The sequence below is a fragment of the Antechinus flavipes genome, chromosome 4, assembly GCF_016432865.1.
Source record: "Antechinus flavipes isolate AdamAnt ecotype Samford, QLD, Australia chromosome 4, AdamAnt_v2, whole genome shotgun sequence".
Lineage (NCBI taxonomy): Eukaryota > Metazoa > Chordata > Mammalia > Dasyuromorphia > Dasyuridae > Antechinus > Antechinus flavipes.
In genome coordinates, this window is record NC_067401.1 from 450,554,576 (window position 1) to 450,572,077 (window position 17,502).

At 44.0% G+C, this 17,502-nt stretch overlaps 1 protein-coding gene across 2 annotated transcripts in view; it reads right to left on the reverse strand.

The window, feature by feature from the left end:
• ST6GALNAC5 (ST6 N-acetylgalactosaminide alpha-2,6-sialyltransferase 5) overlaps positions 1-17,502 on the reverse strand; it is a 215,396-nt gene continuing 197,894 nt past the window's right edge. For both annotated transcript variants that reach the window (XM_051999389.1, XM_051999390.1), the window contains exon 5: positions 1-940. In XM_051999389.1, coding sequence (XP_051855349.1) covers positions 709-940 — 232 coding nt within the window. In that variant the 3' untranslated portion in view covers positions 1-708. The remainder of the gene's footprint in view (positions 941-17,502) is intronic.

Here is a 17,502-nt window from a genome sequence, read left to right on the forward strand (position 1 = left end):
TCACTGTAAAGGGAAGCCTTCCCAAACCAGCATCAATTTTCATTGGAGACATAAAGGGTTATGAAAAGCAGAGAACCACATAGCTAGAGTGTAGAAAAACCCAAGTCAACACTAGCCTAGTGTCAGTAGAAATCCCTTGAAAACTAAATACTGTAGATTTGCGTTATGAAAGTCTGTGGAAATGTGCTATTTAAAAGCCACGTCTAGACTGGCCCAGGCTGCCTTTGACAAATCCTACACCCACTGTTTGGAAAGATGGCAGAAGTCAGATATTAGGTTAAAATACACTTCAAAAGGCAAAACACTCTTACAAGATGTGACTGTCGAGCAATCAAGGGCCTTCTTTTCATGGCTCATAAACTGTCTTTGAAGGCGAGGCAAAAAGAAGAAACCCAAACTATTTTTTAACAATGATGATATCATTGAGATACATGGATGGCATCCCAAGCTGCCTGGCTTGGAGGAGACAGTGTTTGGCTGGATAAAATTCTGGTTAATTGGTCAAAAAAAGAAAAAAAATGGGCTATATTACTTGACAGTCACATCTCATACATATTCATTCGTGGTAACCTCTGGAGTACTGGAGCAATTTTCATCTCCAGGTCCTGCTAACTCTCTCTTTCACATCGGCTGGCCCCAAGGTGAAGCTGAAGACCCTGAAGCTCGATAGTCTAGGTGATAGCAATTACAGCTTTGTGCAGTCATCCTTCAGAACACCGGTTTGATCTCAGGGTGATTGATAGCAAGTGATTCCGGCTTCCAGTCTGGTTGAAAAAAGTGGATATTGAAGGCTCTGGCCCAGTTCTCAAAGACACGCTTCTCCGTGATGAACCGGTGATGGCTCCCCTTCCGTCCTCGCTCGTGTGAGAGGTACATCGTGCACTCATCTGGTCCCAAAGGTTCGTAATAGTGATAAGGTACTGAAGGGTGTTTGGGGTCCCTGTAAAAAGGAGAAAAAACCCAGAAAAGAGAAGATAAGGGGCTGATGTCAAAGATGTTCCTGAGATGGATGGAAAAAGGAAGCTATCTTTAATAAGCAGACAAGCTTAGATAATTCCCCCCCCCCCAGTTAAACTAAATGTCAGCAACTGTCATGTCAGATATTTAAGCAATAGGCATGTGGAGACACTCCCCGCTTATTAAGTGAACATGTTGGCAGCTGCTCAGCAGGAAGAGATTCTGAGGGGGCTCTTGGACATCGTGGCTGCCATTGGGCGAGAGGGCGGGACTGACCCAAAATCTGACTCTTATCAAGTGGGGAAAGTCATTGATCTTAATTCATTTCAAGTCTCCGATCACTTGTCATGAAAAGGAAGCATGGCGTGGAGGAAAGAGCAGAAGGGAGATATTCAATTCTGAAACTTGAAGACCTGGATTCAAATTCCAGCTGGGATACTTCTTGGATTTTTGACTTAGGCAAGACACTCGGTCTCCCTGGGCCTTAATGTCCTTGTCTATAAAATAAGCATGTTTGATCAGACAGTGTCGAGCTCTGTGGTCCTATGAACAAGCATGGAGACGATCTTTGTTTGACTCCCTCTGACTCCTCGACAGACACTGGTAATTTTAACATCATTGTTCTTCCAGTTCTGCTGTATAGACTCGAATTATGGGAGGGGGCTGTGGTCTCCAAAGAATTAAAGTTATGGGTTGGCCAATGGAAATAAAGAATGCAGTGTGTGGCCACAGGTCAGAACATATTTGGGGGGAAATAGAGCAAATAGTCAACGTTCAAAAATGGGCGGCGAGGTGAATTCCATGGGATTTAGTTTGCATGGAAAAGGAAGTTGATACGATGTCTTCCTTTGGCCAGTTCTCAGTTATCCTCCGTACAGGATGCTCCCATCCCACTATGACTTAAGGTTTCTGTCAAGCGGAGAAGGGGTATAAATGACATAATAAAAGCTCATGACTAGAAAAAGAGGAAGGTCAGCCATGTTGCAGGAGTAAAGGATGCCGCTGCATGTGAAGAAACCTAGTTAGGAACCCCAGAGGAGGACTCACAGAGGGCATGAACTAGAATCCCACAGTCTGAGAAGTTCTGACCCACATTCCTGGAGGGAGACCCACATCGGCGAGCTCACAGAGAGTGCATCAAAAGGCCTGGAAGCGAGGACTGGTTTTGTCGTGGTTGCCGTATCCCCAATATTGGGCTCCATTTCTGACATACAGGAAGCACTTAGTGAGAGCTTATTGACTCTCCAACTAATTAATTCCTGAAAATATGAACTTCAGAGTTATCTTCACTATCCCTTTTACCTCATTCCAGCCACCCCTGACTTTCCCGTTGTGCTCTGCTGTGATTATGAGGGATGTGCTCTCCCAACTTGGTGGAGTGGAAAGCAGTTACAATTTTAATGGCACACGTCTTTCCTCTCCCTCCTCTTACTTCACCTCTTCTTCCTCCTCCTACTTTTTCTCCTCCTCCTCCTTCTCCTCTTTCTCCTCCTCCTCCTTTTCCTCCTCCTCCTCTTCCTCCTTCTCTTTCTCCTCCTCCTCCCCCTTCCCTCTAGCAGGCACTGTGCCAGGCACTTTACAATTATTATCTCACTTAATCCTCCAGCAACGTAGGAGGTAAGTGCTACTAGGAGTTCCCATTTTACATATGGAACAATTGAGGCTCCGCAACATCCCAGGGTCACATAGCTAATGGAACTTGGGCCATCCAAGCTGCTCTCTACCTATCCACTGTGTCACCTTCCCTCTGCCCCTTTAATCAATTTGAAAGCCTATTAGATGCCTGGAGCTTAGTCCAGTGCCTAGTATGTCTAGAAAGACATTTGGTGAGTTGGTTAGTTGGGTGTTGTCCTTCAGAATCAGAATGACCTGTTAGAGTGTGGTTACAGTGCGTCTGGCTGTGGCCACTGAGTGCTGCTCCGCCGCGGGTGGGACACAGAGGGCTCGCGCTCCGCCGCGGGTGGGGCGCAGAGGGCTCCCGGTCCGCCGCGGGTGGGGCGCAGAGGGCTCCCGGTCCGCCGCGGGGGGGACGCAGAGGGCTCCCGCTCCGCCGCGGGGGGGACGCAGAGGGCTCCCGCTCCGCCGCGGGGGGGACGCAGAGGGCTCCCAGTCCGCCGCGGGTGGGGCGCAGAGGGCTCCCGCTCCAATGTGGGTGGGACGCAGAGGGCTCCCGCTCCGCCGCGGGTGGGACGCAGAGGGCTCCCGCTCCGCCGCGGGTGGGACGCAGAGGGCTCGCGCTCCACCGCGGGTGGGGCGCAGAGGGCTCCCGGTCCGCCGCGGGTGGGACGCAGAGGGCTCGCGCTCCACCGCGGGTGGGGCGCAGAGGGCTCCCGCTCCGCCGCGGGTGGGACGCAGAGGGCTCCCGCTCCGCCGCGGGTGGGACGCAGAGGGCTCCCGTTCCGCCGCGGGGAGGGCGCAGAGGGCTCCCGCTCCAATGTGGGTGGGATGCAGAGGGTTCCAGCTCTGCCACAAGTTGGACGCAGAGAGTTCCTGGTCAAACACAGAGAGTTCCCACTCTGCCACAGGTCGGACACAGAGAGTTCCTGCTCCGCCACAGGTTGGGTCCAGAGAGTTCCTGCTCCACCATGGGTCGGACACAGAGAGTTCTCACTCCTCTCTGGGTCAGACACAAAGAGTTCCTATGAAGAATTGGGGTAGCTGCTTTAATTTTACTTTAAAGGTAGAACTAGGAACAGTAGAGACAGAGAGAGAGGCAGATTTAAACTTAATATAAAGAAAAAACACCTCATCTGAGTGCCGGGCCTTTCCTCTGGGAAGGTGTTCAAAGCTGAGGTGTGATGAGCTCCGTGGGAGCTTCAGTCTGGTTCTATCTGATTCAAGTGGCTCATGTTGATGAAACACCTACTGTGTGTAAGTCATGGGGCCTGGTGGAGGGGGTTCCTGCCCAGTCCTAGGGGGAGCAGTGTGACCTCTCCATGGCTGAGCTGCCTAATCCCTCCTACACGATTCCACCTGCTTCCTCTTCTGTGGCCTGTGGCCACCAGCTCCATTCTGCCACTTATCCCCGCTCCCAGCAAGAGCGTGACTAGTTTGCAGTCTTGGCAGCTGCTCTGCAGTGAGCCTGTGTCGCGGGCCTGGCGGCTCTCAAGCTTTTCCCCTGCTGTACTTGAACCTCCATAGGAGGGGTGGATTTGTGGTTTCCCAGAGATGCTCATCCTGTTCCTCCCCTAGAACTATTCACTTTGCTCAGAAGGGATCAATGCACAAATGGCTTTTAGAGAAGCAACTTAAGCTATCTGGGGGCGAAGATGGAAGCCATTCATCAAAAAGGTGTAGAGATTGTGCCTCTGACAACAATAAACCTTTGATCCACTTCTCCTCCAGGTTAAAGTTCCTGCCAGAAGAGAGATTTATTTTGTTGTCATGCATCATTTAAGCATTCTTCATTCTGGCTTGGGAACCTTGCCGCATTAATCCATTGCATTATCAACATGTCTGCCTCACAAAGGGCGTTTGTTTCCACCAGGGTAGCAAATGTTCTCAAGAGAAGACCGAACCCTTCGGCTCCAACCTGTTCACTTTCCCTGGAAAGCCTCATCAGCTTTATGTTTTGGGAACAACCCAAACAGAAATGGCATTTTACAAGTTCAAAACTAATCAACTTTTTATCTATTTTAAAATAAATTTTGTTGATATGTTTTATTTTTAAACCACAAGAGACAGATGTCAAGAGACAGAGAGACACAGAGAGAGACAGGGAGATAGATAGGCACAGAGGAAGAGAGAGAGAGAGAGAGAGAGAGAGAGAGAGAGAGAGAGAGAGAGAGAGAGATACAGAGAGAGAGACAGAGAGACAGAGATAGAGACAGAGAGAGAGGAGAGAGAGAGGAGAGAGACAGAGAGACAGAGATAGAGACAGAGAGAGAGGAGAGAGATGGGTGTTTTCCATTATCTCCCTTGGGATTGAGTCTGAGTGTTAGAATTTCAGCAAATTCAGTCTCTAAGGTTTTGTTGTCCTTCCTATTTGCATTCTTCTTGTCCTTGATTATTTCTTCCTGGATCTGCAATAGTTCATAAAGATCTTCCCATGATTCTCTGAATCCAGCATCTCTTACAGTGCCTCTCTTACTCCATTACCCTCTCTGGACACTGCTTGCTTTGCCCCAGGTGACAAGCACCTATTTTGCCCGGCATTTACCGAGTGCTGACTGGGTACCGGGCACAGTCTCTGTCCTCCGGAAGCTCACAATGGACACACCAGGAGAGTTCATGTGCCAAAGGAGCAGAGTGAAGAAATAAACAAAACCTGCAGAGGTCTCGTGCCCAACACATCCCACTTTGTCCTCCCTGTGGCTGTGCCGGCGCCATCATCTCCCACCTTTGGGTCAGGACCGAGGGTGGACCAGATTCCAGAGCATCTCTGTCCCTCCCTGCCCCTTCCTATGCTGCTTCTGCCTGCTGCGTGACCTCTGGCTGGGCGACCGTGATGGTCGTCTGACGGGTTTCTCTGCTGCAAGGCTCTTCCTCTACTCAGCCATCAAGGTGAGCTTCCCGAAGTGCACCATTGCCCGTGGCAGCCGCTGGCCGGCATTCAGAGCCCTTCAGAACCCAGCTCCAGCCTGCTTACACCTTCTCCTTCCCCCACCTGACTGATCACCTCCGGCTAGTCCCCACGTGGCTGATTCGTCCCTCGTTGTTTGCACGTTGGGTTCCCCAGTAAATGGTGAGCTTCTGGAGAGCAATGAGGGCCTTTTCCCCTTTGCACACAGGAAGCTTTTAATACATGCTAATTGACTGACTGACTGACATTAGTAGAAACTTGTCAGACAAATCCTATGTCAACCTCAATTTCCAAAGCGAGCTTGTTTGGGGAGCTCGCCAGATCCATGTTGCCTTGGCATCCTGAAGAATGAAGCTTTGATTCCATCGTGACTCATGTTTTTAATTGATTCATCAAAGTTTAGAACACATTGTTGGAATCAGTCTGGTGACAGACACTTGATGTTTGTAAAAATAAAGCGTGACTGACAGGGAGCAGACTGCTGAGAGGGGAACGAGAACCAGCAGAAGGAAGCCAGAGCCGCCATGTCCTTCCCTGTGGAAACAACCGCTCTCCGTGTTCCCTGCTGAACTTGGGTAACGGTCCGCCTGACTCGCATCTCTGCTCCCCGACCTTTCCGTCCCATCCCAACTCCCAGCATTCTCTGGCACTTCCCGTGGCCGAGCGTTGGTACCAGTGGTGAGACATGGCATCAGGAGGACCTAGGTCATTCATCATGACCCCGTGAAGACTGATCCCATCTCAATTCTTCCTAAGTGAGACTCTGGATGTCACCTCCCTGAGGCTCGTTACTTCTACTCTGTAAAATGGGGATACTCACTGTCTGCATCTCAGGGGAGTTGTGAAGAAAGTGCTTGGCAAACGCATGAAGATATTTCCATGAGAGAGAGAATGTACCTGGAAGGGCAACTGTTTCACGATGTTCATATAAAAACGCATTTTGTACATTTGAAATTTAAAGGGAATTAGTTATTGTTGTTATGCAGGTATTCGGTGTCTCTCTTGTCCATCCAAGCTTATTTCACAGGACTTCTCCTCACATCCCTTCACATAGAGATTCCAGTCCAACTGAGCTCTGAATTGTGCCCCGAACACACCGTGAACGCGTTTTGCTCCTTTGCTGCCGGTGCTCTCTGTTCTGAGCGCCCTCCCAATTTGTTGCCTCCCTGCCCCTCCATCAAAGTCCCCCTCGGTGTCACTGCCCCCCAGATCTTCCCTGATGGCTACAGTTCCCTCTTTTAGCACTCGCCCATCTCTAACTTGTGGCGTTTAATTTTGGATTATAGTTATTGAGGCTTAGCTACCTACGGGACTGTGGGCATCTTGAGGACAGACTCCACATCTGTCCAGTTGTGGATCTTCCCCACTGCCTGACTGGGACCTGTCCAAGTGTTTCTGAAATGGAACCGAGTCCTTCCCTGAAGCCGGACGGTGCTGGTCTGGACAGGTTCTCGAGGAAGATGGGCTGGATGAGAAGTGCAGATGAGGGCTCAGGCATCTTCAGGCTCCAGAGCCTCCGAGACCGACCCTGGCTCCCTGCTCCAGGTGTCAAATCAAAATGGTCAAGAAGAGCAGCAAGAGACGCTGGGGACCGTGCCCCCGGAAGGAGACACGGTCTTGCTCCTCCTTGCCCGGGTCAGTGCAGCCCGATGCACTGGTCAATCCCAAGCACCACATTGCAGGAAAGACCCTGAGGGTCTGGAGAGCTACGATTGGCCCGGAGATTGGGCGGGCTGGTGGCCTTCTAGCTGGATGAGGGACTGCAGGGTGGGCTGGGGGCACTGGGTAGAAATTCTGAAGAGACTCACTTTATCTAAGTGCAAGGACAACTTTTCCAAAAATTAGAGTTGGTCTAAATCCCCCTCTAGAGGCTTTCAAGGCTGGAGGACCATTGCTGGGATGCATTAGGGGGATCCAAGTACACACGGCACTATTTGGCTTTGGACGGCTCGTCCACCAAAGGAGGAGACTGCAGGAGGATTGTGAGAGCTTCTCCACATCACGTGACCGGTGCTGAGTTCAAATGGGGCTTAAGCCATTGCCTCACATGTGATGCTGGCAAGTCACCGTGAACGTGTTGGGAGAGATGAGCTCCGAGGAGCTTCCAGCCACCAACTTTGATCCCTCGGGCCTGCACTGAGTGTGTAAAGCATTTGGAGCCGGGGGTCAGCAGTAATCACGTAGAAAACCCGCGGCAGCTGAGAATCTTAGTAGTTTGGAGAAGTTTCCACACCTGAAGATATTTAAGGCTCTCCTTCCCCCATCTCCCGGGGTCACAGGCTTTTCATGGAGATGGGAAGCATCCAATCCAAGACAGGCGTAGGGAGCTATGAAGGGAGGTGCTGTGAGGAAGAGGAAGCAGCCTACAGACAGACTTCAGCGCGCAGTCCACAGCATTAAAGGTGGGAAGGATCAACCAAAGAATTTCAGAGGCGACTGGGGACCTCCGAGACCAAAGGCCGAGCCTCCCCATGTCATGGATGACCTAGAGGGTTCAAGCCTGGACTCAGGTTAGCAGCAATGGCAAATGGTGGCAAGCGTTATTTTCAAAGATCCCATTGTCTGAGCAGCAGATCCAGTTCCAAGCTCTCTGATCTTCCCCAGAAATGTTGGAGATTTCCCAGGGATAACGCCCCCACTGGGGTCAATGGGCCCTCCCCACTTGCTGGTTCTAGCAGCAGTCCTAGAGGCGCTGAGCACGGTCCAGAATTGTGTGTGTGTGTGTGTGTGTGTGTGTGTGTGTGTGTGGTGCCCATGTGGAGAATACACATTCACAGATGTTCAAAATGCATCCCAAGTGGGCACAAGGCACCCATGTGTCAGCCCAGACAGAGAAGTGGGAGAGCCAGAGAGGGAGGCTCCGGTGCCCACGAGCACACAGGTGGGGAGCAGCAGGCAACGAGTGGAGCTTGGTCGTGCTGCTTGGGGTGCCTGGTGCTCAGGCCCACAGAGCTCTGGACCGGTCACAAGGAGGGGAGGGAAGGAGGTGAGAAAGACATTTGCTTGTTTTTAGTTTTTAGTTTGCTTTTACACTTTCATACGAGATGAATTCCTTTTTTGGAACTTTTAAAACAAAGGGCTCTATTCCAAGGCATCTAACAAGCAAAGCCACAGTCCAGAACATTGCCTGAGGGCAGAGGGGACATTTGGACATGCTTTTATGTGTCCACTTTGTCTCTTAATGCAGCTCTTGCGGGCCTCGGACTATTACATTTTTGGCTTTGTATCCCCAGGAGGTAGTTCACTTCTGACCCAAAGGTGGCACTTTGTAAATCCACTTTGTGGATTGTTCAATTAATCCATTTTCCTCATTACTAAAGATAATACCTGGAGTCCTGGCCCAAATCCTCCAGTACTAGATGTTTCACTAAGAATCCCAGAGTTGGCAGGAAATTGAGTTGATCTAGGAAATGAAATCCCTGAGAAATGGGCATCCAGCCTTGGCTTTGAGCCCCTGTGCAAAAAGGAGACTCCTTTCCTCCCAGGGCAGACCGTTTCACTTTTGGCTGATGCTAATGAGGAGGAAGTCTTTTCCCTTTCATTTAGATGAAATCTTCTTCTTGATTATTTCTACTCATTTCTCCCAGTGCTGCCTTTTGGATTCAAGCAGAATTAGTTTAATTCTTTTTTCCCCGCATGAAAACCCTCCAAATGCTATCAAACCCTCCCTAAATAGTTTCTTCTCCAGGTTCGATACACTCAATTCTTGCAACAATTCCCATATGGCATGCCCTGGTTGCCTTATTCTGGTGCTCTCCAATTTATTAGTCTTCCCAGAAATATGGCAGCTTGAAGTAAGCATAATATTCCAGATGTGGTCAGAATATGGCAGAGTATATCAGGAATGCTGCCTTCCTACTCCAGATGTTGCATCTCTCTTATTGTAGCTTTTATTGTTGCACCCAGTAACTCATTGAGCTGGTGTGCTCTTCAGCTTCATTTCCCATGCTTGACTGTCCAGACATACGTCCCTTCTTGGTAGTTGTGAGGTTGATTTCTTGAACCCATGCGTTAGACTTGACATTTATCCCATTTACTTTTTTCTTCTTCTTAAGCTGCAGTCTGATTTTTTTTGTTGTTTTTATAAATTTTTAAAAAAAAGTTTTGAGCATCAAATTCTCTCTCTTTCTTCCTCACCTCCCTCCTCCCTTAGATAGTAAATGACCAGCTATAGCTTATGCATGTGCAATTATGTAAAACATTTCCATATGAGTCATTTTGTGCAAGAAGACTTGAACACAAGATAAAAGAATGAATGAAAGAAAGTGAAAACTAGTGTATTTCAGTCTGTATTCAACCAATACAAGTTCTTTCTCTGGAGACAAATAGTACCCTTTATCGTTAATTCTTTGATATTGTCTCGGACCATTGTACTGCTGAAAATAGCTAAGTCATCTATAGTTCTTCATCAAACAATATTAGTATTATCGTGTACAACATTCTCCTGGTTCTGTTCACTTCACCCTGCTTCAGTTTAGATAAGTCTTTCCAGGTTTTTCAGAGAGCATCCTGATTGTTATATCTTACAGGACTATAACATTCCATTATATCATATACCATTCTCCAATTGATGGGAATCCCTTTGATTTCCAGAATGTTATGGAATGATTATGGAAATAGGTTCTTTTCCCTTTTTTGGGGGGAGGGAATATCTTTGGGATATAGCCCTAGCAGTGGTATTACTGGATCAAAGCGTATGAACTATTTTATAGCCCTTTGGGTATAGTTCCAAATTGCTCTCCAGAATGGTCGGATCAATTGACAACTCCACCAAAAGTCCATTAATGTCCCAGTTTTCCCACATCTCCTCCAACATCTAATATTTTCCCTTTTTATCATATTAGCCACTCTGATAAGTAGAAGGTGGTACCTCAGAATTGCTTTAATTTGCATTTCTCTGATCAATAGTGATTTATATCATTTTTTTTCATCTGACTATAGATAACTTTGATTTCTTTGCCTGAAAACTGCCTGTTTGTATCCTTTGGCCATTTATAAATTGGAGAATGATTTGTAATTTTATGAATTTGACTCAATATTTTATATATTAGGGGCCTTTAATATAGAAATACTTGTAAAAAAAAAAGAGAAAAAAATTCTCAATGTTCTGCTTTCCGTAGAATTTTGATTGCATCTGTTTTGTTTATGTGAAACCTTTTTAATTTTATATAATCAAAATGACCTATTTTATAGTTTGTAATGCTCTTTTTTTTTTCTGAGGCAATTGGGGTCACACCCTTGCTCAGGGTCATACAGCTAGGAAGTGTTAAAGTGTCTGAGACCAAATTTGAACTCAGATCTTTCTGACTTCAGGGCTGGTGCTCTATCTACTGCACCACCTAGCTGCCCCCTGCTCTCTGTATTTTCTTTGGTCTTAAATTCTTCCCTTATCCATAAATCTCACAGATAAACGATTTTATGCTTTCCTAATTTGGTCTATGGCATGTTGTTCTGAGCCTTGTTTCTGTCATACTGTTTTCTAGCTTTCCTTGCAGTTTTTGTCGATGATGAGTTTTTGTTCCAAAGCTTAGATCTTTGGGTTTATCACAAGCGAGGTGTCTACGGTCCTTTACTGTAATGGAACTTGTACCTAATCTGTCTCGCTGTCCCACACTCCTTAGCCAGTGGCCAATTGGTTATAACTTTATAACATGGTATTGAGATATGGCAGCCCAATCCAACAGTCTGTTCACATCGCTGGGGACTCTGACCGAGTCATATTCATGGATGATGAGCTCATTTGTGTTCAGGTCTTTGACACAAAGCATGGAGGAGCACTCTGGCCACTTACAATCCCTTGACTGGAGGCCTTTTTCCAACTCCACACACGGCCATTGATGACGACCTTTTTGGAAGCAGGCATTCAACCAGTCCTAATTATACATATACATACATATACATATATATGGATACTAGCCCACAACTTTCCATCTTTGCCATTGCAACAAAGAGTAGGAAAGACTTTTATGAAATTATCCACTAAACTCTAGGTAATCAATTACTTAATTCTAGGCACAGTGAAGTAAAAAATGAAAACAGTAACTTGCCTTCTGGGAGCTTACAATCGAGTGGGAGAACATGGATATAAAGGAGAACATGCAAGAACCATACCTGGCAGGAGAAAGCTAATCAAAGAGAAGGCGCCAGAGCTGTGGCAACAAGGAAGGGACTCCTGTGCCTTTTGGGATGCATCTTGAAGGAAATCAGGTATTCTAAGAGGAGGAAGAGTATTCCAGGCAGGGGGCCCATTGAAAAGATGGGAGATGGACCACCTTGAATGAGGAAGAGCAAATGGCCAGGATGCTAGATTGTAGAGTACAAGGTACCCCAAGCACTCCCTGAACTGACTGGTCTAATAAGGAGCTCTCCATGTGTCTCCCTGTTTCTGTCTGTGGGTCTCTCTGTGCGTCTCTCTTTCTTGAATGCTTTGCCCAGTTTCTGTCACATATCAAGTCCCTGATAAATACTTATTGATTAACTAATTGATCCATTTATTATAGTCATTTGTGGCACTTTAGGCAAGAGACTTAACAATGCCCCCACTAGACAAAAGGTCAAAACACTTGAATACTTTTTTTTAAAAGAAGAAATACAAACTTTCAACATTCCCCTGAAAAAATGTTCCAAATGTTCCAAAATACAAATTAAAACCAATTTCCATGTAGCAAGCTTGCAAAAGTAGGACAAAATGGGAGAACTCCTCGTGGATAGGGTTGTAGGAAGATGCTGGTGTAAATTGGTTCAATAATTTTGGGAAACAGTTTGAAACTCTGCAAGAAAATTTGCTAAACTGTTCATATCCTCTGACCCCAAGATTACATTGGCCATACTCCAGGGAGGTTCCTGGCAGCCAGAAAAGATCCATGTCAACCAATATGTTCACAGCTGCATTTTCCAAGGTAACAAAAAAGGGTGCCAGTCACTGGAGGAATTTTTGGAGAAATCATGGTGGGTGGATGTCATGTGCAGGTAATGAGCAGGTATGGATTGTGAGGTGAGTACTGAGAGAGGTGGGGGTCACCACAATGCACAGAGTGCCAGATGTGCAAACTGAAAGACCCGAGTTCAATCCCTGGACAAGTTATTTCTCCTCTGCCTGCCGCAGTTTTCTGATCTGTAAAGTAGGGTCTTAATAGCAATGACCTTGCAGGATTGTTGTGAGGATCAAAGGACAAATCTTTGGGAAGTGCTTTATAAACCTTAAGGTGCTGTTTACATGCCAGCTGTTGGTATGGAAGAAGCTTCTGCATTGATGAAATGACAAATCCCTTTGCATAATGGAAACAACTTAATGGAATATCAGGGAGCTATAAGGAATAAAGACCTTGAAAACTCTTGGGGAGAACTGTGAAATGTGATGTGAGCAAAGAAAGCAGCATCCACAAGCACAATAGTTATTGCCATGGAAACAGTATCAACTTGGAAAGGCAGCACTGGTCAGGTACAACGGGAGGTTAGCCCTTCTGCCATATTGAAAGGACGCCACCCAAATGTATACAATAAGAACAAATCCAGTTTCTTGGGGAATCCACTTTTTAGGGTTGTTTGAACAGTTTGTGGTTATTCCTGAGAGTTTAAATGGAGAAGGGGAAAGCTTCAGTTTATTGGTGGGATGCTCTTTGGAGGATTTATGAGAAAACATGGAAAAAGATGGTGTAGGATGGAGCGACAGAGAGGAGCTGGGGTCTCCCACAACACAGACAGAAGCTACGGATCCAGCTAAGGAGCAAAGTTAATTCTGACCTTGGAAGTTAGCCAATAATCCTTGGCTGGCTGGTTTCTGTTTTGTCTTGAAAAATCAAATCTGAAAGGTCTATCTCTTGGGCCTGCTGGATACACAATACCTTCCTTCCTTGGAATGAGCTGAGCTCTCCCACTCCACAAGTTCAAACCCTGCAGTGTTCTTGACCCCTATTATTTGTCCTTGACTTTTAGGACCTCCATGGCTCTGCCTGGCCCTGGATTTCTGTGTTTTGATCCTGCTTTGATGTCTTCTCCCGACTGAAGTCTCATCTTGCCCCCCACTTTGATGACCTTTTCTTTATAGTTTTGACCTTGGCCCCAAGCTCCATCTCTGCTCTGCCCCTTATGGCTACTGTGGCTTTGCCACTGAAGGTCTAAATCACAGCAGCCTTGAATCATAGGGACCAGCACTCGCTCCTCCTCCTCCTCCTCCTCACCTTCTCTCCCTCACAGAGGTTGTGGCCTCCTGCCCCTCAAACTAAAGAGGTTTATTGACTGGCTTTTATTTCCCAGCAGAGGAATGAACCAGTAGCCTAAACTCCTGAGGGAAATGTCCCTACTCCACATTCACCCCCTGCTAGAGCTTTTAATCAGAGGGTGAATGGCCCAAAGCCACATAACAACGAAGAATATGAGGATAACTGAAAAGGTCGGGTTATCATAAACTTTACACACACACACATACTTCTGTCTACTTAATGTGATATATATATATATATATATATATATATATAATATATATATATGATATATGACCCACACCCATAGAAATGTGTGTGTGTGTGTGTGTGTGTGTGTATGTGTGTGTGTGTGTGTACACATAATTTTGAGAAGGGGGTCCATAAGCCTCGCCAAACCGATTGCTCATGGAATTCATAATCCTAAAGAAATGAAAAACTTCTGCTTTAAGGAAATACGTAAAGGCAAAGCCCCATCCTCTTGTACAGTCTATTCAAGAGTGTCCTATAGTGTCAGATAGAGGACTGGCCTTGGAAATCAGGAAGACCTGGTATCAATTCCCATTTCTGCCACAGACAGTTCTTGAAGGGTTCTTGGGCAGGTCCCTTTGCCTCTCAAGGATCTGGGCATCTCTCCAAAAGTTCAAAGTTGCCAAAGAGTAGCTGATCTGTATCTGTGGGAGGAATTTCCACACCAGGAGTTGTCTGAATCAATGACATCATAAATCCAAATTTAAAAAAAAAGAGAAAAAATCAAGAACATAAATAAATTTAAAAGTTTACATAAAAGAAAAGCTCACCACAGTTAAGTTTCAGTCAAACTTTTTTTCTTGACTGTTATATATTGCTCATCCCCATATATTTTAGTGTCCAACCAAACTGGTCTGCTTGGTCTCCCCATACTTAATACTCCATGTCCTGCCACCTTTGCACAGTATCCCTGGGTCTTCCTCCAATTCCATTTCTTAGTATCGTTGGCTCACTCAAAGACTATCCTTTGTGATGCCTCAGTTATTCTCTTGCTGTATGATTCTGACTCTCCTATAACCATTAGCTTGCACATGCTCATGCATCTGGGAAGAAATGCTTTCCTTAAATTGAAAGGGAATAGTAAGGAATATATTGTTTTCTCAGTAGTACATGGTAACTGTAACAACTGACTATATTAGGACATAAAAAAATCACAATCAAATTTAGAAAAGCAAAAATAATAAACGCATCTTTTTCAGATCAAAATGCAATAAAAATCACATTCAGTGATGGACAATGGAGAGAGTAAAAATTAATTGGAAATTAAATAATCAAATCCTAAAAAAGTGATCAAAGAATAAATCATAGAAAAAATCGATAATGGAGCAGCTAGATAGCACAGCTCTGAAGCCAGGAGGATCTGAGTTCAAATCTGGTCTCAGACACTTTAACACTTCCTAACTGTGTGCCCTTGGGCAAATCACTTAGCCCCACTTGCCTCGAGAAAAAAATCAATGTTATTAAAGAAAATGACAACAATACCATAATTATGATATACCATACCAAACATATCAAAATTTATGGTATGCAACCAAAGCAGTATTATGGGAAATTTCTTCTTCTAATTGCTTCTATCAATAAAATAGAGAAAAAGAAGATCAATGATTTGGGCCTGCAACTAAAAGAAAAAAACTAGAAAAAGAACAAATTTAAAATCCCCAATTAAATACCAAATTGGAAATCCTAAAATTTAAAGGAGAGATTAATAAAATTGAAAGCAAGACAACAATTAAGCTAATAAAACTAGCATTTGGTTTAATGGAAAAAAAAACACAATAGAATAAAATAGAAAACCAAAGTACTAGTATCAAAAATGAAAGGGGTGAATTTACCACTAAAGAAAAGGAAATTAAGACAATTGTTAGGAACTATTTTCCCCAATTATATGCCAGTGAATTTGACAATCTAAATGAAATGGATGAATATCTACAAAAATATAAATTATAAATATAAATTAGAAGAGAAGAAAAAACAAAATATTTAAATAATCCAATTTTAGAAAAAAATTGAAGAAGCCATCAATGAACTTCCTTAAGAAAATTTCCCCAGTACTAGATGGATTCACAAACATTTAAAGAATAATTAATCACTATGCTATATAAAATATTTGGAAAAATGGAGAAGAAGGAGTCATACCAAATTTATGACACTACTAGGGTGGTGACACCCAAACCAGGTGGAGTCAAAACAGAGAAAGAAAATTGTATACCGATTTTTAAAATGAATATTGATGCAAAATTTTAAACTAAAACACTAGCAAAGAAATTACAGCAATATATCATAAGAATCATACACTATGACCAGGTAGGGTTTGTACCAGGAATGCAGGGCTAGTTCAATATCAGGAAATTTTTTTTGCATAATTCGCCATATCAATAATAAAACCAACAGAAATTGTGTCCTTTTTTTCTTTTTAAATAACTTTTTATTGACAGAACCCCTCAGGAATCATTGGATTCTCTGAGACAATTCAATGATTCCTGAGGGAATCCATGCCAGGGTAATTTTTTACAACATTATCCCTTGCACTCACTTCTTTTCTGATTTTTCCCCTCTCTCCCTCCACCCCCGTCCCCCAGATGGCAATACATGTTAAGTATGTCACAATATATTGTGTACTTATTTCAATAGATGCAGACAAAAATCTTTGACAAAACATAGCACTCATTCCTATTAAACAAACACTAGAGCGCATAGGAATAAATGGAGCTTACATTAAAATGATAAGCAATATTTACCTCAAACCATCAACAAGCCTTATATGGAATGGAGATCAGCTAGAAACCTTCCCAATTCAATAAGTCATGTAACAAAGATGCCTGTTATTATTATATTATATTATTATATTAATTGCTCATGGGTAGGCTGAGTCTATTTATTACTATACCAATCAAACTATAAAAAATATTTTATAGAGTTGGAAAAAATAATTCATCTAGAAGAACAAAAAGTCAAGGATATCAAGGGAATCAATGAAAAAAATGGCCTATCCATACCATATCTCAAACTGTATAATAAAGTTATAATTATCAAAACAACCTAGTACAGGCTACAAAACAGAATGGTGGATCAATGGAATAGATTAGGTACAAATTATAGTAAATGATCACAGTAATCTATTCTAGGACATGATAATCCCTAAATCAAAGCTTTAGGGACAAAAATTCATTATTTGACAAAAACTTCTGGGAAAATTGGAAAATAGTATGGCAGAACCTAAGTATAGAATAATATCTCACATTGTATACCAAGATAAGGTCAAAAATGGGTACATGCTATATACATAAAGGGAAATACCATAAGCAAATTAAGAGAGCATGGAATAATTTGTCAGATTTATGGATAAGGGAAGACTTTAGGACCAAATAACAAATAGAAAATTATAAAATAATTTTGATAAAAAGTTTTTGCATTAACAAAACTAATGCAATCAAAATTAGAAAGCAAAAACTAAAAGAAAATTTGCAACAACTATCTTTGATGAAGGCTAAGTCAAATTTACAATAAAAATAATTCCCCAACTGATAAATGGTAAAAGAATGTGAAAAACAATTTTCAGACAAGTTAAAGTTATCTATGATGATATGAAAAAATGCTCTACATCAGAGAAAAGCAAAGTAAAATAATTTTGAGGTACTATCAGAATGGCTGATATGAAAAAAAGAGAAAATGGTGGGTGTTGAAAGGATGTGGAGAAACTGGGACACTAATGTATTATTAGAGTTGTGTACATTGTTAGAGTTGTGAATTGGCCTAATCATTCTTGAAAGCAATTTGGAACTAAGCCTAAAG